Here is a 21,963-nt window from a genome sequence, read left to right as displayed (position 1 = left end):
TTTCACAGATATTCGTTCTCAGATTACCTAAAAGTAATCTCTGCCGCACATTGTGACACAGGAGAGTTTCGGGTTTTTGTTTCGTCAAGTGTCTACAGTTAGCGTAAACATTATAATGGTTCTTGCCTCTCCTTACTAACAACTATCCCTCCCATGATTATCGCTAGGGAACCACACTATAGAGACGACCCTTCTGGCTTTCGGGCGGCGAATATCATACTAACATTCCTTCCCTTCCTCTGGTGACTGTAAGAACGTGGTCGGCGTCGTTATTGACTGTTTAAAGCTCGAATCATCGAAGCTTGCACAAGGAGAATGGTTTGCTACTCCCAAGCGCCATTCAGTGTGTTCTTTGTGCAATTTCGCTGGTTCAGGTCAATCACGGAGAGCAACTACGAATTGTACAGTCAACCCAAGCTCAAGGTCAAGCTCTGGGTTAGTTCCAAACCGACTCTGTAATAAAAAAAACGTTTTCGGATTCACGAATGAGGCGGTTTGTAAGTGTGCGTTATATAGTCTGATTTGTTTATATTCGCAATGACAAATATACAGTGTCGACGTCTGGTGGCGATATTAGTGCTTGGGAGGTAAATTATTCTCTATCAGTATAAAATTATAAAACTTTGAATAAAAGTTTTAACTTCATGTTGTTTGTTTAGCTAACACATGTAGTCCTGACACTTAACCATTTGTCGATACATTTTCTGATTGTTCCACAAATAATTAGCATTATAATATAAAATCATCATCAGACACAGTTTTCGTTTAATATGTTTTCACAATTCTGAAAAAAAAACTTATACCATCACATAGAATTCGATACGTAAAAGTAAATTTTCATTTATAATTATTATTTTAAAGCATGTTTATTCCACCAGAAAATACATAATTATTTTCGCCTTCCAATGAAAGCACACGAAGCTTGATGCTGTCTACGCGAATATACTCTTTAAAATCAGAATCCGAATTGGATTAGGGTAAATGATCTTGGTTTGTCCGATTTGGGGTGTTTTTAAGCAACTTGTAAATGCAAATTGATTTTTCTTCGTGAAAATCATACATAATCGATACGAGTCTGGGTTTGTTGAAAAGCCCAAAGTCTCTAGTTACTAATATTACCATAAGGTGTTGAAATTATTAAATTTTTTATGTTTTTTAACGATTTTCCTTGAAGAGGAATTATGGTCATGGTTTGATCACCTCTGATCATGGTTTGTCCAAAAAATGATCATGGTTTGTACAGTTTTAGAAATTACCATTTTTGAATGAAAACATTCGAATTCTCAAGTAGATGCTGCATTTATCATTGCTTGAGTTTACTGTCATCATATTGATCCATTCATAATTTAGGCTTTCTTCAGAATATTGCATTTTCTTGGGCATTTTAAAAGTGTTACCCTCAACACACTCAACACAGAGAAACTTTATTTCTGCTATGCGCGAAGGACACAATAAACAAACTACAGCGCGCCAAGCAGTTGCCATAGAAATCATGTGGACAAAATAACATTATTGAGTTGGACAACCCATGATCAGAATTGAGTTCATCAAAAGGCGTTAATTTAATGTTTTAGCTATGTAAATCTGATACAAATGGTGCAAGCATGATTTTTACAATATTTTTAAGTGTTATAATCCAGAAAAAGTCTGAATGCGTGCCAAATGATCATCTGGTGATCGATTAAAAGTTAGCTCGAATGAGGGGCACATTGACACAAATAGAAGGTGTATTTTATAATCCTTTAAAACATGTGATTCCGTAAAAATATACTATAAAACTACTGTAAATCATGAAAAATACAATTTTATTTATATGTTTTGAAACATTCGAATACCTTATTTGACACAGGAGCGCTGAATAGAGCATTCAAAAAAGTGAGCAAACCATGATCATATTTTCGACTGGACAAACCAAAATCATTTACCTATCGATTCCACTAATACAAAAGTAAAAACAGCAGGTTTTCCGTTTTCATAGCCTTCAATTTTAGATTTTCCAAAACAATACTGGGAACTTGACAGTTCAGTATACAGTAGAACCCCGATTCTCCGCGGAATAGTCGGGCTAGGTCACCGCGTATAACGGAAATCGCGGATAACACAATGAAGGGTTAAAAATGAGGTGTAAACACGAAAAAATTGATGTTTTAGCATGAAAACTATGTTTCATCAATATAGGAGACATTCAACTATCCATCTGTAAGGTCGTGTACAGTAATGTTCAAATAATGTGAAAGTCATGACCAAAATCACTCAAAAGCGCAAGACCCTATCACTCAATGACAAATTTCGGGAAGGTCTATAGAATTACTAGGGAACTCGCTTTTAATCGCGGTTAATCGAGGTTCTACTGTAGTTGCATTGATGAATCCGAGTGTGAACCCAACAGCTTTCGGGTTGAACCTAGTGCGAAACTAGGTTAAAACTGAGTGAATAAAAAACCGTTTTGACAGCTATTAAAACTATTAAGCTATTAAAGAGTTACCTTTCAATACCGCAGTCGCCATAAAAATATAGCCTTCTCTTACCATTAATCGATTTCATTCCCAATTGGATGACGTTGAACTGCTCCACTCCACTACACGGTACTGCCCCGGTAGTTATGTAACAGGATGGATTTATTTTGACAATTGCAAATTAAGAGCATCATGATTTGAATCAGTCCTATTAATTAACGTCGACTGCAAAACACAAAATCCGAAATGAGTTTAAAAACATGGTGAAGTGATTCTGCCGGACACAAGAGTCACCAAGGAAACTTGTTCAACGAATTGTGATCGGATGTGATAACCAGCTTTATTTTCGTCGGGCATTGCTCCTTTGAACTACTATTCGTTCCGGTCAATGGCACATGAATTGGCTGAGCAACACTACATTAATTATGACGAAGAAAAAAATCGCCGATTCATAATTTGCTTGAAAGTGTTTATCCATTTTTTGTCTGAAAAATGAGAAAAAGTTTATAGTATGATAAGGCGCTTGTGTTTTACCATTCGTTTCATATTAACATGAAGTTTCATTTTCGATATTCGCATTTCGAAGCTTTCCACTTGGAGTTTGTTATACGGATTCGATGCAGCGCTGACAAGAAATAAACAAGTCGTACAAAATTTGTTACATTTAGTCATATGGTAGATATGATTATCCATTTCATGGTTTGGAAAATATGTCCCTGTTTCCTGATAACTGGCACACTTGAATATCAATACCATCTTGTGATTCGTTTAGTCTCAGATATGGCATTTTGTTATATAAATCGTTGAACAACCGAACGATTCGTATGACTTGTGATGGATTGGAATTTTTGATAAACAGGAAGTATATGAATACTTCTAAAATTTATTCATTTAATTTTAGAAGTATTCATATACTTCCTGTTAACAATGATAAAACTAGTCCAATTAACAATGATAAAACTAGTCCAAGTTCCAGAAAATTGAGTATACACGGCCCATACTCTAGTTCTATTGCAGATTAAAGATTGTAAGTCGTCACATATGTAAACACTCAAGTCGCTTTATCATGCTACTGCAGAAGATTCGCCTCGAGTGCTTTCTTAGCGATCGAGATGAAACACTAACCCCGATCGGGCACTCTGCACTACATCTCTCTTACTACTCGCGGCTGCACCATCCCTAACTCCAATCCCGGCTCAAGACTCTTGTTTCTAGTTGCTTCTTCTTTCGTTGCTCGAGATAATTGCAATGAGCATGACGCTTGTTCATGTGGTGAAATTATGATTTCTCGATTTTCTCAAGTGTCGATGATGTGTTGTTCCGGATGAAAGTGCCTCCTCTCACTCGGTTTCAAACACTCTCGACGGGGCTGTGGCTGTGAAGAGATGGAGGATGGATGGAGAAGTAGAAAAGTTCCCTCGTTTTTTCGTTAATTGCGCCGCTTTCGAAACTGTGTGATTGAAGAGCAATAAACACGAATTAAAACACTTAGTTCATCCAGTCCAATGGTATTGCTTAATTAATTGTTTGTCCATCCAAAATCTGACGTTGGAAATTGTACCGCTTTTGATTTCAACGAAAAGAAATTGTATATCATAATCAGCGCAAGTAAAGAACGGTGATTTATATTTTATACCATTTTATCACTGTCATAAAGATGCCGTTGAAATGAAGATAAACAGTGACAAAAGGCTTAACAAGTTAGGCTTAGCATTATTCAGAACCATCATCATAAGTTGCGCCAATCCCGCGGGCAATTAGCGGTGAGCCTAATTTACATCGCGCCATCGCCGTCGTGCTAATGGTGATTCCGCTTATCCGAATGTGAGTCATTGAACCGGTTTTTGTTCTGCTCGAGAAATATCAATTTGCAGTAGAAATTACCATGTGTAACTCGCTGATTGGTTAGTTTCTTTTCAGCTGACTCAGCGCCGCCATCAACCACTTTTTTGCGAGTCACGAATTTCCCATGGTGGCTCCGCATTTCGAGAATTTTGTTAGCGCACAAGCAATGAAGGGCAGGTAGTATAACTAACAGGGCATTACAGTTTCAGATATTATTCCTGGTATTGCTTTTCACTGTTTTGAGCTGTAACTTCAATATGTTGATTTACTGAGCTGCAAAAAACTGAGCTATTAGCTTCAATCTGAAATTGTTGTTGAAGTAAAAAAAAACAAATCACAGAACTATTCATTTCGTGTTTTTGGAATGGAAATACACAAATATTTTGTTTTATTGTTTGGGCCGTGCCATATTTTTTGACGTAGGACTACGTCTTACATTAAGGGTGCCAATTCAGAAAACAGATCACGGTTTTTATGAAATAAAGTCAACGTTAATTACTATTTTTGCTGCGAACGGATTTTAACGATAATCATCCCTGAAGACAGTTCTTTGTTTTTTCAATCTTGAATGCAAATAATTGATTGATATTTTTTGCATATTTAAATTTGTAGTCCTTACTCGTTCAGTATTGAAATCGTTTCAATATATCCACAAAAATTTCATCATTGCAGTAGAAAATCCATATTAAAAAAAAATATTTGTAGAAAACTTTTATTCTCTATTAAAGAATATTGACTCTAAACGGAAAGTTTGATCATCGCTCATTATTTTCATGTAAAGATGTGTTTATTTCCCTCTAAAGTGTAATCCTTTATTTGCTTCATGCATACATGCAGGTTTTTCCAGTTTCGTATTCGCAAATAATGAGCTGAAAATCCGGCTATCCGGCTTCGAAGCTAGCCGGGCCAAACTACTATCCGTTTCATCACTAGTACAAGTGCTACTTTGTTTGTCACTCTTCATTTATCAACGGTGGCAAAGAGGGGGTGTTCGTAGTCACATTGGTTGCGTCTTCGCTTACTAAGCAATCGATCGTAAGTTCAAAACTCAGGGCCCTCAATTGAGCATCTTTGTGTTGTTATAGAATAACTACGTCCATGCAACACACATCAGCGATGGATGATCGATTCACGGTCGCAGTCCTGGCCTCTTCATCCATACAAGTGATGCTTGAAACTGCTCTGCTCTGCAAGAAACATGCACGGTCTAACTGGATAATGGAACAACAGAAAGAATAGTCTAAGCTCCAAGCAGAGCCTAAATGAATAAACAAATGGGATAAACAAAAATAGTGGCAAACATTTTCAATCATCGAACATGGAAAAAAATCGACAAAAGTATTCAACGTAACGTAACCATGTACTTGATAGATTTGACGAACAGATCGAACAAAAAAAAATTGTAAGCTACCAAGAACTTTATATTTGCTCGTCGTGTTTCGTGTCAAATATTAAATTTCATCTGACAAAAAGCGTCAAATACTTGTCTTCGACCAAATAGTGTACTTTTACCCTCAGACACCATGTTTTGTCCGTCTTGCCATTTTACATTTATTTGAATTTGCGTAATGTGACACTCTTAAATGTTTTCCTTTTTCAAAATACTTAATTTGTTTAGTATTACGAGGTGTGGTAATTTATTTACAACAATCAAGCGTGGACGTTTTCGATGCCCCTACCCTCTCTAAAGTTGTCCACTTGGTATGTGCTCCTAAGCTCCTAAATAGCATCATTTTCCCCTAATCTGATATTCTATGCTGTCATCATTAGACTATGTCTTGTTCCTATAACCATTTCCTTATACATATACTCTTCATCGAGATTAAGTTATATCATTCAGCATGTTATTTCCTATATTTCGTTCGTAAAAACTTATTTTCAATGTACGTATCACTGTACTTCCTATCTATCATCAATCATCAATCAATCATAAATAAACAAATACACATCATACAGTCCTCACATAAACAATTCATCCACAATGTCTCTTCTCATCTATCTGTTCGTTGTAGAATGCTGGCAACCTGGTGCCAATCCAAAGTCAGACGATAAAGGTAATACATACTACATTTTTTTTTCTGTTTTCTTTTCGTTGACGTTTTGGTTTATTTCATCAAAAATAATATCACACCAGAAAGAAAGTCACCAATCGGAAAATTCGATGCTACCTGTGCGTTCACACAAAACTGGTTGGCTTATAATGCATACAATTCTCAATTTTAATTAAAACCATTGGTTATGACCGTGTTCCACTCCACAAGTTTTACGCGCAAAACTCCGATCGAGAGCTCAGAGCATTTTCACACGCACAGTAGCAGTCACCGCTACTTTCTCATTTCCCAAAGTGAATGCGGCGCAAAATCGGCAGAATAATCATTTATCAACATTTTTATACTCATTGTTTGACCGAAAAATGCTTTTTATTGGGCACAATATGGCTGATTTGGACAAGACTAGTGAAACAATAAAAAATATCGGAAGCATCAAGCTTCGATTGGCTTCTCACTTTAATAACAACAATGTTACAATGTCAAAGTAACTGTTAGTGAAATCGCTGAGAAGCACGCTTAAAATAACAATGTTCAGCAATTTTTAATGTTTGATCAATTAATTTTTGACTGATATTTATGAGTATAGTACATTTTGGAAACAATTGATGATAAATGCCTTGTAAATAAATGTAATAATGTGTAAATTTCCTCACTTCTGGCACAGGTGTTATTTATCTCAAGTCACACTTGGGTAGATATTTGTCGGTGGATACGTTTGGTAATGTACTGTGCGAGTCGGAGGATCGTGACGCCGGAAGCCGATTCCAGATCAGCATTGCCGATGACAACTCGGGCCGATGGGCTTTGAAAAACGAGCAGCGAGGTTACTTCCTTGGGGGAACGCCCGAAAAGCTAACTTGCACTGCCAAAGCACCCGGTAAAGGAGAATTCTGGAGCGTGCATCTCGCTGCTAGGCCACAGGTAAAAGCAAACCGAATAATAATAGCATTATTTTAAACACTTTCTAATGCGAGTTTCACTGTTTCGTAAATAAGGTTAATCTACGCTCCGTTGGCCGCAAGCGCTTCGCTCATCTATCGGAGTCACAAGATGAGATTCATGTCGATGCCAACATCCCATGGGGCGAAGATACGCTCTTCACGCTGGAGTTCCGCGCCGATGAAGAGGGACGATACGCACTGCACACATGTAACAATAAGTAAGTTTCTAATCATTATCGAATGCACGGGGAGACCCTTGGGGTGAAAGCAATTTTGTGGAAAAATTACACATCGCTATTGAACACAATCGATGCAGTGAGCACCGTTGACCAAATTATTTAATTTGTTACACCGTTACACCGCACATGTTACTCATGCATGGTTATGTTTGGTGTTTTATTTATTTACCTGCTGACCCGGCAAACTTCGTCCCGCCCAAAGTTAATTTATCGTTGTCATATTCACGTTTTCTTACTAAGCGCGCGTTCATGGGTCCCATCGCAAAACTGTTCATTGATTGATTTTCTAATTTACCCTTTAAAATTACCTTTTACTATAAAATTCCTAGTACTTCTACCAAAACTCGTCATTATAATATCAGATTATTTTCAGACACAATTCTCGTTCAAGATTTTTCAACCACTTGCATGTAACATGGGGGGGGGGGGGTTCAAGCCACTATAGAAATTTTGTCGACCCCTAAAACCTCTATATGCCAAGTTAGGTTCCGTTTACTTGATTAGTTCTTGAGTTATGCAGAAATTTATGCTTCATTTGTATGACAAGCAACGAGAGTGGTATTTGGACTGGTTTGTAGTATCGTTCCTTGAAAATCCTAATGAGGTCTCTCGGACAAATTGCTTCTGTTTTCGCTCGCCTGGTACGTTGCTCAAATGCGAGCTACGTATTCAACGATGCTGCGAAATAGTGTGCAGAAGAATGTCTTCAGAGGGTAAAGTGAGTTGTCTGCCCTCGAGCAGATCCAAGCACTGTGAGTGCTTTGACTGTTGTAGCCGAAACCTGATCATTGAACCGCAGCTTCGAGAGATTGTAACTCCCAGATCGCAAATCAAGTTAACTTGTTCCAACGGACTGCTACCGATACAATAATGATAGTTAATTACGTCCAGAATTCGTCAACATTGCTCTGAATATGACAAGGGGCCAGAGCAAATGAAATTATCCTAATTAATTATATTATGCTTTGAAGCAGACTGAGTTGACCCTACCCATGCTTTGCGATTGGAAATATATGAGTGAAACCATCCGGTTATATCCCATGTGTTTCAACTTTGCAATAAAGTAATCACATAGCACAACAGCAAATCTTTTGGGGAAGTCAAGGTTGATCAATCTGATTTCTCGGGGGATACATTGGATTGTTGTCGTTGGTTAACTCTGTATGGCAAAGCTTGGATCCTCGACATCGATTCGCGGATGAGCATAAAACAGATATTCCGCCCATTATTGACATGATGGGTGGATTTCGAATTGAGGATTGGGGCAATTCGAGCAGCTTTCCACATCGCAAGAAAGGTTTTCTCTGAGAACGATTGGTTGAACAGGCATGCGAATGGGACAGTCAACGAGGAGGTACATTTGGGGGTTTCCGTAGCCACAACGGTTGCGCATCTCCTTATCAAGTGGGTTCCATCCCATGACTCTCCGTGAATTGATCTCCTGATAGGACTTTTTAAGGATAGAGACGAATAAACTTCGTAGTTTAAAGCCTCTACAATAAAAAAAAATCAACCATGGGCACGGTGCTTGGTGAGCAATGGTAGCAATCCATCGACCCTTAGACACATTAACGTCTACGAGAGCTTTTCAACTTCATCGGTTAAGCATACGATTGTCGGGAAATTGATGTCATTCGACGGTACGCGCCAAGGCATCCTGAATACAATTGCGGGTTTTGTTCCACTGTAAACGCTTTGGAAGAAGTTGACAAATAGGTCAGTCGCCTCGGTGGTTATGTTCGAAATTATTCCATATTTGCCGGTTGAATCCTGTTGAATTCGCATAACGTGGCGCAAACAGCAGACAGGAGAGTCCATCGCCTTGTCGAAGTCCCCTGTGAGTCTCAAACGATTCCGATACATCGCATGAGTTCCGCACACCGTTCATCGAATTAGTTTTGTCAGTTTTCGTGAAAAGTCATGCTCGCCCATGATTAGACGACCAAATAGTTCAGGAATAAAAACGGGACACGTAAACCCAAAAAACTACCCAAAAAAAAAAGAAGAATTTTAATGAGTAAATAAAACCGAGGATAAAAACAATCAGTCAAACATTCTTAAATGTACCTGCTTCGTTCTTTACAAAGAAGCCACATTCAGATGCTGAAGAGAGATGCTCGAAAATTTTATCATAACATTTGCCACATTCCCAATCAAATTTCTGTTCGACAATCATCATTACGTTTATGTCTTGACTTTTCTGTTGTGTGAATATTGATCATCGTAGAAAAATATTTTAACTGATGCGCTCCTACCAATCAAACACAAAATATAATCAGCGAATTCCTTAAATTTCAAAAATTTGTTTTTCTTTTCGAAACAACACGACGATTTGCAACTGGTACGGATTATATCTTCCAACTTTGCTATCTCATTATTTATAATTTAATTAATTAATTATATGAACAGGAAGTTTTTTTACTAATGCCACTTTGAATATTTGGCGATTCCGGAATGGACCTTTCTATAATACTGTTATGTTTCTCCTAGACTAGTCTTCCATTTTTCAATGCACTCCAACGCAGTATCATAAAGATTTTCCACAGTTCAACCTCCTGTATTTCACTTGAATCAACTGGTCCTACGACAAAACTAAGTCCTTCATTACTTACCTGTCTGCTCGCTGTTCAGGTGTTCATCGTAGTGCTGCCTTCACCTTTCGTTCGTCAAGATATGCCTCCTTCCTCATTCCTGTACATTTCGGCCCGCGGCACAACGCCTTGGTGCGAGGTGTATAGTTTCTTGAAGAACTTCCGCCATTCTGGAGAACTATAAAGCAACTCCATCTCCTCAAACTCTTTCTCTTCCAGGCGGTGGTTTTTCTCGAAAGAAATGTGTTTGCCATCTTCACTTTAATCGGTATCATTCCACGTTTAACTAAGTCGCTCGTTTTGCAACATGGCTGCGCGTGCTGCATCTTCTTCTTCTTTCTTTGTTTTTAAGAGGCTTTAAACTTTGCAGTTCATTCGCCTCTAAAAACTGCATCTTTTTCGCTGTCGTATTTTGGGCACCCATCACGATGTTGCCGCATCTCTGGTAGATGGTACCATCGCACCATCGAACTATTCCTGCACACCTCCTGCAGCGCTACGATAATGAAATTGCGGGCTTTCAATATTTGCGAAAGAATTCGGCTACTCACAAGAAAGTTGAAGGACCTTCAGTTCCATGTTCCGAATATATAATTTATAGTCCGTGCTTTGAGCGTCGGTCTAGTTTGATTGTCCTGTCTCGAATTTCATTGTGAATTTTCCTGTGTGTCATTTTTCTGGCCAGTACCAACCTCCTTCGCCGCCGGAGGTCCATCGAGCGAAGTTTTGAGTTCCACGCCTTCACGAAAACAATGAACAGCCGCCCCTGACATGGGAAACAGACATTGTTTTGAGCCACACCTTCATGGTGAGCATGGTGAAGGGAACCCACTGTCAGCATATGACCAATATCACAACGGGGTTGGTTACTCGAGGAAGTGTAAGAGTTACTGGACAAGAAGCTAAGAACCCCACAAATGGGATCTATGTTATGCCTGCAGGTACACGAAGTACCGATGGTGCATTCATTTACATCATTTACTCATTTACCAACCAACCACTCAACCAACGTACCTATCATGTTCTGAAATACCAAACTTTCGTATACAAAGCGTGTGTCTTCCACCCAAAAAAACCGATAATGAAATGCGCTTCACAGAAATGGAACACGAAACTCAATGTCGTCTATGTCGAATTGTGTGGCACATTTGCACAACTCGATTGGATTTGAGTCGGACGGATCATAGAATGCAAAATTGCGTTCTAGAACCCGTTCGGGTAATTCTGACGATCGGATCTCTAATGTGGTTATTCTTGCAGAAATTTCGAGACTCGTGTGCAAGCAGTCGAGAGCTATATACAGAATATTGAATCCGTTCCAAATCGTCGCAAAGTTTTTCGAGAGAAAGCAAAAAGAGAGAGGTACTCTTAAAAGGCAACATAATAGTTTCATAAAGTGTTTTGAGCTTTTCGAAATATGCCGCAAATTGAACGATGAGAGTTGAGAATTATTTGGATATTCAGAGTGTACATTGAATCAAACCAGACTCAAAGGTACTTGAGGGTTGCTGGCCGGGTAATGTTTCTGGACAAAAATTAAATTGCAATTGGGCTGGGAATCGTTTTCGGGTTTCACTGCCAGTTCCTTTCCGAAGAAGATAAGTTATCTAAGGAATTTTGCAAATTTACAGCATGGACCTCTCACGGAAATTACACCGTCATCTACAAGTTGTCTTAGCGTGCATTGTAATTTTTTTTATATTTAAACAATAAGCATTGGAGCCGATCTGTAATTCTAATTTCCATGAAGATTGTCTGAAACGAATCCAAAAGAGGCCGAGTCGACAAGTAGTCTTGCACGTAGGTAGTTAAAATTTGTAGCTTGCCGAGTGTATCCATCAGAAATATAGGTCTATACGAATCTGGATCTCCTGGTGGCATCCCTGGTTTCAGCAACAGCAATATCTCCTGAATTTTCCATTTGTTGAGGCGTGCGGCTAACCACCTCGATGACTCTTGCTCCAGGAAGAGCCCCACCACAAAAAAAATCATTTTTTCGAGACACAACTTCCCGGGTATCGTTGGACGTCTGATCCTCGCCATCACTTTTCAGTACGAATTTTCCCAGAGCTTGACCACACAGCTCTTGATAGCAATTCGACTTGCCCTATTTTATACGGCTCTTATCGCACGTAAAACTAGCATACGCTCTCTCTCAGACTTCATCTGTTCTCGTTTTCTTGACACAACAAACATTCTGGCGCTAAGACTGCTAACGCGAAATTTTCGAGTATCTCATTTTATCAGAAAGCCGGACTCCGTATGTTCTTTGGCATCAAGCATTGCAAGCTCTAGCTAGAAATTTCAGTTTTGGTTCATGTCCGAGAGATCGTTGTCGTCGCGAAGTGCTTCTACGTATAGTTCCCTGCTGAAAGCCTTCGTTTTACCTGCGTTCTAAATTCATTGTAGGCCTCAGAACCACAAAATTCAAACTCACATAAAAATAACCCACATTGTTTGCAATTTTTGTGTTCATCAATACTAATCTATGCGACCAACATTCTATCTTCCAGATACCTCAACTCGAGTGGCAAATTGGAAACCAAATGTACCGATGATTGTCTCTTCAGCGCCGAATATCACAGCGGACATTTGGCTCTGCGCGATCGGCATGGACTGTATCTATCGCCGATTGGCTCGAAGGCTGTGTTGAAATCACGCTCGCAGACAGTTACCCGTGATGAGCTATTCTCCCTCGAGGATTCCCTTCCTCAGGCATCGTTTATCGCAGCACTTAACAACAAGTATGTTTCGGTGAAGCAAGGCGTCGATGTCACCGCCAATCAGGATGAAATCGGGGACAACGAAACATTCCAACTGGAATACGACTGGTCGGCACATCGTTGGGCACTGAGAACCACTCAGGTAAGGATTCTCTATTAGTAAACGTAACGATTTTAGTAAGTGGAAGTTTAGTGGAAGCAGACGAAAACTGTTTCCCCCCCCCCCACGTGTTTTCGTACTCCAGTAAGGCAAATATGTTGATGCCATGGTATCTTTGAAGAAAATTTATCATTTTTATTAGCTTTTTCGGCAGACAATCTGGAATGTAACAAATACCCGAACGACATTCACTGTAAAAAAAACTCAAATAAATACCCGAATACAACGTTTACCCGAATGCTACATTTGGTCAAATCCAACATTATCCCGAATGTAATGTTTACCCGAATGAAGAAGGAAAAATTCCGACAAATCAGGTTATGACTTTTGTCGAATATCCTGATAATAAATATGATTTAAGGGGGTATTCTAGTGTAGAGACACGAATTTCGGACGTTTTTTCGAACTCCGTAAAAATAAAACAAAGAATATTTTTACTATCCATTATATCATTATTCGTTTATCTATCTTTCAACAATAAAACAAAAATAGGACGGAAAAAAAATATTCATAATTAGAATAGTTACATGCTGGTGAAGTGAGGGTGTTCAAAAAAAAATTGTGCCATGGCGTACACGATTCCAGTCCTTCTGGTTATCTGAAACAAAAAAATCGAACAGATTCTGAATCAGTAAAGATGTCGCTATGGCATGAACCTCGGACAAGTCAAAAACATGGGTTTTAACAAAATGGCGGCCGTTTGAAAACAAAAATGCTGTTTAAAACGTTTTTTTTTGCGTTTACCGATTTTTTAAAAATAGTAAAATTAAAAAGTTATAATTTTTTATTGGTTCATGCGATAGAGAGATGCAGATTATTTTCATATAAATTTGACATAAATCGGTTCAGTAGAACTTGAGATATCGTGTACGCCAGTTAGAAAAAAACTAGTTCCGAGAGAAACGCGTTTGAAGTTCATTGTGATGGCCGTAACAGGTTAGATACCACATCACTAAGATGGCTCTAACTAGGTAAATAATAGGATTTTCGATAAGTCCTTTCTAGAGTATATTCTTGAATGCCTAAACTACAGAAATATGGTAAAAAAAAATTTCGATTTTTTCAGATTTCTAGACTAGAATACCCCCTTAAGACCCCTACTCTGAAAGATCGAAAAATCACGGATTTTCCTGATTTTTTTTTTCAGGATGTTGAACTTGAAGTTGAGTATTGACCCATTTTAGTGATTGGCTTTGATATATTTGAAGATGTATTTTATATTTTTTGAATGTCAATATGTGATTATTATGCTGTTGGTAGCTAGGTGCGTGGATGCTCTCTTTAAAATTGGTGGTACGTTTTTCTAAGAATTTAGTGAACCGATCTGGCTGTAATTGACATGTAAAGATTGTAAAAATGAATTATCTAAATGGTTACGCAGCGACTATTGAAAATTCGAAAAATTGCCAAAATGACGGTCATACGTCAAAAGTCACCGTCGAAAGCGGCGGTCTCTCGCAAGCAAACCTGTGTTCCGGATAGTTTAGAACCTAGCCCGATTGCGCGGATAGTTTGAAACATAGGAGACGATCCTTTAGTTAGGCCCGACCGAGCGTTAGCGAGTGTCGGACGGCATACGTTTGCCTGGCATTACGTAAACTGGTTCCCTAGTTTTTGTTTTTTAACAGATTTTAATATTAATTTTATAGCGACTACTTGAAATTGACACGTAGAAAAAAAACCTGTATTAGGTTACGTGATCCAAATGTCTGGATCAAAGTTTAAAATTAATAATCTAATTGAAATAAAAGTAAAACTATATATCTTCTTCATACTTTTGGAAAACGCCGCTTTTTTATTGCTTTTTTTTCGTTTTTGCTCTACCCACGCAATATACATCCTGTCTAAACCGGTATCGAACTCTTCTACATCAAATCACGAAAACTTTGTGTGCTATGAGTTACTTGGAGCTGAAACACGCAAATACTGAGGTCTTTTTCCTACTCCCAACCTTGTTGACCAACGCACAGTATCACCCGGCACCAGGAATAGGCCAATAAAAAAGCCTCCTATTTGGACACACACATTTTTAATCCACATTGCTGGGAAAACGTCGCCTTTCAGAAAGAGATGCGCTTTTTGTAATATGACTGTGGCTAGTAGCTTTGCTAGTCCTCTCTGGATCGACCAAATGTTGCTCCTAACCTTGGCAAAGATGAGGGGGGAAAGGGCCATTATCGGACGCTTACGGTAGGCCAGATCACGTAGAGCACCCAACTGAAAGGATGCATCTACTGATGTGATCCGGTGGTACCACCTCTTCTGGATTTGGCCGGGCAGAGATTGATAATTCTGCTCTTTCATACAGAATTTTCCCCTATATTGCCGCATTTTATTACACCCATCCCTTCGTTATTTACATATTGCGGGAGAGATTCCTTGGACCTGCTTTTATTGCCTAAGCGAGCTATCTAGGATTTCTTCCATCCTTCGTCATTTACACGGAGGTAAGCTCCTTGATACCTTAACTCTTATTGCCGTCGTTGATCAGTCGATCAATGCTGCTTATTAATTGTTTATTTCTCCGTTCGTTTACGATAGAGCGCGGTCTAACAACACGCTCTGAAATCGCGATTTTTGCGGTGACAATTACCTACTTCCAAGGTGCCTGATGCTACATTGAAATTCCGTTCAGTATTCGATATGCTTTTGTCAACGACCCACCAGTATATGTTACATTGATACGCTTCATTAAGGACGCTAGAATTTTTTTTCGAGATAACAGTAAATCTAGACGTTTCATGCAATTTACAGACATTCGGCATCGACTTTTTCAATACTCCGATTTCATGTATTTCATGTAAACTGAATTGCGAAAGTAATAAAGTCAAGCTCCTCATCAAAATATACTACTCCAAACTGTCCCTTCCCATAGAATGATTCCAATCCGTTACTTGCCAGGAATACAAGTATGAAACCGGATTTCTGCTTTTTTTTTAAATACGTTCCATCGCTATGTATACATTTTTCCCAACTCTCTTGTAATTTGTGGATGTCACGCCAAAAGTACTGGTCCACTTTTGGCGCAAATCATTCATCGAGCCATTTTCTTACATTTTCGTGCAAACTGAAGCAAATGCATGTCTCATCGATTCAAATAGATCGTCGGAAAGGACCAAGTCTGTTAAGCTTACTCTACCGTATGATGGAGCATTATTATGCCAAAAAATCATTTCATGTTGCTTTTTTGTTACTCTGGTCGTTTTTTAACCAAGAGCTCGATACAATATTGACACGAGGTTTGAGTAACTCATAGCAGATTCTGATCCCACCAAACATAGATTATTGCATTCTGTCCATAGTGATTTGGTCGTGCAACTGATGTTGATGGTTCCCCTGCTCTTACCTAAGGTTTTTGACGCTTAGGATTCTCGAAATAAATCCATTTTTTAATCGCCATTCACAATCCGATCTAATTTTCTGATCTTCTGGATCTTTGCCATAAATTACGATGGGCTGCTCCCAGCTATTGGACTTTTGTGCGAACCAAGCGTGATGCCATACAAATGAAACACAAATTTCTGCATAACTAGAGAACTAACTTAGCAAATCGAGCCAAATTTGGCAAGTGAAGGTTCTAGGGGACAAAAAAATGTTTCTATGGTGATTCAACACTCCTGCCTCCTCTCTAAGGGAGGGGCTACCATACAAAATAAACACAAATTTATGCGAGAGCTAATCAAGCAAATGGAACCTGATTTGGCATGTGAAAGTTTTAGGGGACAAGGAATGTGGTTTGATATTTCTCCCCCCTCTCTAGGATGAGGGCGGCATAGCTCGAGAACTAATCAAGCAAATGGAATGTAATTTGGCATGTGGAGGCTTTAAGGAGCAAGAAATATTTCTATGGGAGTTCGACACTCCTCTAGGTACTTGGGATTTTGGGGGCGGGACGAAGTATGTCCGGTCAGCTAGTATTACAATAAATATATTTCTTGGATTGCTAAATTGAATCTTTCGTTAAAAAATGAAAGAATGACTTGAAAACAAGGGTTGATTGGAGGAGTGACACCCAATATATCCGCCCGGGTGTCATCCGGTCACGCTAGGCCACTGGATGAAACACAGCGTCAGATTTACATTTAATCAAGATGATTTCCTTAGGGAACGCCTGACGTAACCCGAAAGCGCTTGGAGATGGAGTCGCCAATTTTCACTGACATTTACCGGCCTGTCAGATAAGGCCTGTTAATCCAACGCCCTGTTAATCCAGTGGAAACATTCTATCCTAATCAGGAAACCTCTCGCTCTTCCCAGGACCGATACTGGTGCCTCTCGACCGGTGGTGGCATTCAAGCCACGGGAAATCGTCGCTCGGCGGATGCTTTGTTCGAGCTGGAATGGCACGGAGATGGGGCGGTATCGTTCCGCGCCAACAATGGAAAACTGTTGGCAACCAAGCGTTCAGGACATCTGTTTGCAACGGCTGAGCTAGTTGAGGATACCACTAAGTTTTACTTCTACTTGATCAATCGTCCGATTTTGGTGCTCAAGTGCGAGCAAGGATTCGTGGGATATCGTGCACCCGGAAGTAACAAGCTCGAATGCAACAAGGCTGTCTACGAAACAATTCTGGTCGAACGTGCGCAGAAAGGTGTTGTATACTTTAAAGGTAAGTTTTTAGGAAATATATGATTCTTAACCAAGATCTCTCATTCCTATCATTTTTCTGTTGTAGGTCAAAACGGCAAATACTGGAGAATCGACGGTGAAGGAATTGCTGCCGATTCTGACACTCCCGTCGATGGATTCTATATTGAATTGCGCGAACCGACACGTATTTGCCTGCGTTCGCATGATGGCCGATACCTTGGTGCCACCAAGAATGGCACATTCAAGTTGGTCGATACCGGTTACGATACCGCTACTCAGTGGGAATACTAAGAAGTCATAGGTCATAAACCACAGCTTACCGATTTAGGTACAGACGCACGTGAAGTTTTGAGCATAGCCAGTTACTCTTCTCATACTAGTACACCAAGTAAAATAAAAAAATCGGAAGAAGAAAAAACGCAGAACGTTACAAATGCAATCAACCTCTCTTTCTCTTTTAGAAGGACTTTGAAATTTTATTTGTAAATTTGATTTTACTGCGTTTCTTCAAAATCAAAGAATATTTTATAGAAGAAGCCAATAAAGAACAACTCAGAGGATGAAGTGTTCGATAGGACAAAAAAATATGATAAAAAGTAATACTGAATGATACTATCATTTCAAGACGACGCATCTTATGATGCATGCGTATATTTATTGCAATAATCATACATCAAAAACTAAATTAGTTGTAGTACTTAGTAATTATTGGAAAATAAGGCAACCTATCATTAATGAAAAAAAGTAAACGAACATACGGCGTAACTTAATAACGTTTTTTCTTCATGCTTCTATCCTTCTTGATAGATATGCAGAGTATGCCAAAAACAAACTAAGCGCACTACTTTCAAAAGTGACTCATTAAAATCACAAAATTTCTCACTGGTCTTGTTATATTTTTACGAACAAAATCATCCGATCATGAAACTGCTCTCACTCTCTTGCAAAAAAAAACATTTGAAAGCGTTTTCGTCGCACAACAACAACTTGACTAGCTCGGTAGCGTTTGAGTTCCTCATTGATAAACAAACACACAAACAAAAACCAGAACTGTCCCAATAAATCTGAAACTGCCAACAGCCACAAAATAGGTCATCAAATTCAATAGAAACAGTAAAAAGCACCAACAATCCTAAATAAGCTACCGCAATGAACAATTAATGGCGACACGCAACAAAAATTATCAATAATTTGTAAAATATTTATCTAGACTTTATTATTTTTTTCTGCGAACCATGAATATTTCGTTAACAGTGAGTGTAAATTATTTATTTAAAGTGATTATACATTTATCGAGTCTTGTGTTTAAACAATTCGTATCTAGATGCACAATGGAACATTGTGAGCCACGAATCGGGCAGTGACTAAACTAAACTAATCACAAGCGTACAGTACTTTTTATGGATTCAAACGCTAATTGAAATATTTTATGACGAATTTATAAGAAGGATACAATATACAAATATATGTCAAAGTATGTGTGTAATCAAATCGAATAAAAATAAATATCAATAAAATCAAATGTGTGTCTTTGATATGCTACCGGATTGCAGCAGCAAATTCATTTCGTTAATGACAATAGCAGACTACTCGATATTGCTTTTTCTAGTAGCCGGTCAGCGCAAATATTCTCGAACCACTTCTGTTCGGATGAGAAGATTAGACACACCTGGACATCACCTCAGCAAACAGAAACACAAATTGACCACATTTTGATCGATGGTTGGCACTTCTCAGATATCATCGATGTCAGAATCTATCGTGGCGCTAACATCGATTCAGACCACTACCTGGTCATGGTCAAACTGTGTTCTAAACTGTCAGTCACCAGCCCTCACCGCGATGCCACCTACGACGACTGTAGAAGCCGAACGTTTCTGCAACATACTTGCAGTAACTTGAAACTTCGCTACCGGTTGTAGACGAATTGTGAATGAACAACGTGGAGAGCGAAACGAATGGTTTGACGACGAGTGTCGAACACTCCTGAACGAGAAGGATGCAGCACGCGCTATGCTGCAACGAGCGACTCGACAAAACGTGAAACGATACAGAAAAAGCGTCGCCTGGAAGAGAAAGAGCGTGAGGAGATGGAGCTGCTTTATCGTTCTCGAGAATCGCGAAAGTTCTTTAAGAAATTAAACGCACCGCACAAGAGCTTTGTTTCGCGGGTCGAAATGCAGGAATAAAGAAGAAAATATCTTGACGAAAGGACACGTGGTGATCGAAAGATGAAGGCAGCATTACGATGAACATCCGAGCAACGTGCAGAGAGGAGACCAAGACGGTGTTTCAGTATGTGGTGGATACCCGCCTTATTGATACTTTGTATACGCACTATCAGCATAAAGCGCAATCCGATATCCGAGAACGGACTATTGCTGCTTATGCTGACGGCAGTGGAAAGTGTCACGTCGGCGCCCGTTGCATGCATAGTCAGTAAGCGAGAACTGGAAATGATTAAAATGAATGAAGAGCTCTAATTCAACCACGAAGTAGTGAGGAGGTCAATCGTAACGAAATATCACCTATCCCCCACCACGACAGAGGACCTTTCAAGTGTATTACACCTTTGTAGTGAACAACGACAACGTACCAACCCTATGATGAGCTCAACCAGCCATATTGCTCTCCAACTTGATGCGCAATCCGTCACAGTCACCATCACAGGATTTCTCACCTGTCGAGGCAGACACCGATTAGGAAGGGCTCTCCAACGTGACGCGAGCTTCGTCACAGATACTGTTGTGGGGTATGCACCGATAAGAAGGTCTCGTGGAGACGGTTTTTTTTTTGCTATGATGGCCTTGAAATATTCTAGCAGACCGATCGAACTTACCCCGGCTCGAAAGTTGTCCCTAAAACCGTTTGTGACGAGAACTGTTGGGAACCTCCAGTCGTTTGCACCAAACCAGGATTGTTTTGCCACCCGCTGCAGGATCGTGTTGCTAAGGGCGATCAGGTGGGTCTCCCCTCTACCTCTGGTTTTCGATAAGAAACTGGCAGTCCTGGCTACGATCGTCGAGTCTATGATTAGATCGAAAGGACGTTCTCCAATTATTATAAAGGGTGTGTCACATCAAATTGCATCACGGAAAAAACACTGTAGAAATTCGCCCAGTAGACCGATCCTTTTGAAAATTTTAGACAGTAAAATAAAAACTATTAAACAACTTTTGGCATTTTCTTTTTATTCATACTTCGAGCCCAAGCCCGTATGCTCGCACCTTCCTCTTTACCCCGTCCATAAGGTTCTGTACAACGTCAGGTTGTAGTTTTTTTTGAACAGAAATCCATTTTCTCTTGAAGTCCGCCTCCGATTTGACAACTTTTGGGTTCTTCCGGAGGGCCTGCTTCATAATCGCCCAATATTTCTCTATTGGACGAAGCTCCGGCGCGTTGGGCGGGTTCATTTCCTTTGGCACGAAGGTGATCCCGTTGACTTCGTACCACTCCAACACGTCCTTTGAATAGTGGCACGAAGCGAGATCCGGCCAGAAGATGGTCGGGCCCTCGTGCTGCTTCAATAGTGGTAGTAAGCGCTTCTGTAAGCACTCCTTAAGGTAAACCTGCCCGTTTACCGTGCCGGTAATCACGAAGGGGGCGCTCCGCTTTCCGCAAGAGCAGATCGCTTGCCACACCATGTACTTTTTGGCAAACTTGGATAGTTTCTGTTTGCGAATCTCCTCCGGAACGCTGAATTTGTCCTCTGCGGAGAAGAACAACAGGCCCGGCAGCTGACGAAAGTCCGCTTTGACGTAGGTTTCGTCGTCCATTACCAGGCAATGCGACTTCGTCAGCATTTCGGTGTACAGTTTCCGGGCTCGCGTCTTCTCCACCATGTTTTGCCTTTCGTCGCGGTTAGGAGCCTTCTGAACCTTGTATCTACGCAGGCCCTCTCGCTGCTTGGTCCGCTGGACGAATGAACTTGACAAATTCAGCTTATTGGCGACATCCCGGACCGAACTTCTCGGATCACGTCTAAACTGCTTAACTACGCGCTTGTGATCTTTTTCACTGACGGAGCATCCATTTTTGCCGTTCTTCACCTTCCGGTCGATGGTTAGGTTCTCGAAGTATCGTTTTAGTACTCTGCTGACCGTGGATTGGACGATTCCCAGCATCTTACCGATGTCCCGATGTGACAACTCCGGATTCTCGAAATGAGTGCACAGGATTAATTCACGACGCTCTTTTTCGTTTGACGACATTTTTCCAAATTTACGAAAAATTGACAGTGAAGCATGGCCAACGTGATCTATACACTCTTATCTGATTATAATCGAAAGCTGAAGATATAATTCCTAAAAATTAAATTTCTACAGCGTTTTTTCCGTGATGCAATTTGATGTGATACACCCTTT

General features: G+C 39.8%; 1 protein-coding gene across 6 annotated transcripts in view; it reads left to right on the top strand.

Annotated features, from left to right (window-relative positions):
- Positions 1-19,121, top strand: part of LOC129773821 (protein singed) — a 65,460-nt gene extending 46,339 nt beyond the window's left edge. For 3 of the 6 annotated variants that reach the window (XM_055777481.1, XM_055777476.1, XM_055777486.1), the window contains exons 3-8: positions 6,314-6,355; positions 7,017-7,273; positions 7,348-7,511; positions 12,637-12,988; positions 17,243-17,618; positions 17,685-19,121. In XM_055777481.1, the coding sequence (XP_055633456.1) occupies positions 6,314-6,355; positions 7,017-7,273; positions 7,348-7,511; positions 12,637-12,988; positions 17,243-17,618; positions 17,685-17,890 (1,397 nt within the window). In that variant the 3' untranslated portion in view covers positions 17,891-19,121. The remainder of the gene's footprint in view (positions 1-6,313; positions 6,356-7,016; positions 7,274-7,347; positions 7,512-12,636; positions 12,989-17,242; positions 17,619-17,684) is intronic. The other 3 variants (XM_055777493.1, XM_055777494.1, XM_055777500.1) reach the window with 3 other exon arrangements.
- The last annotated feature ends 2,842 nt before the right edge of the window (positions 19,122-21,963 follow it).

Source organism: Toxorhynchites rutilus, chromosome 1 (assembly GCF_029784135.1).
Source record: "Toxorhynchites rutilus septentrionalis strain SRP chromosome 1, ASM2978413v1, whole genome shotgun sequence".
In the NCBI taxonomy this organism is placed as follows: Eukaryota; Metazoa; Arthropoda; class Insecta; order Diptera; family Culicidae; genus Toxorhynchites; species Toxorhynchites rutilus.
Note: the sequence above shows the minus strand (reverse complement) of the source record. Positions and strands in the feature narration are given on the sequence as shown.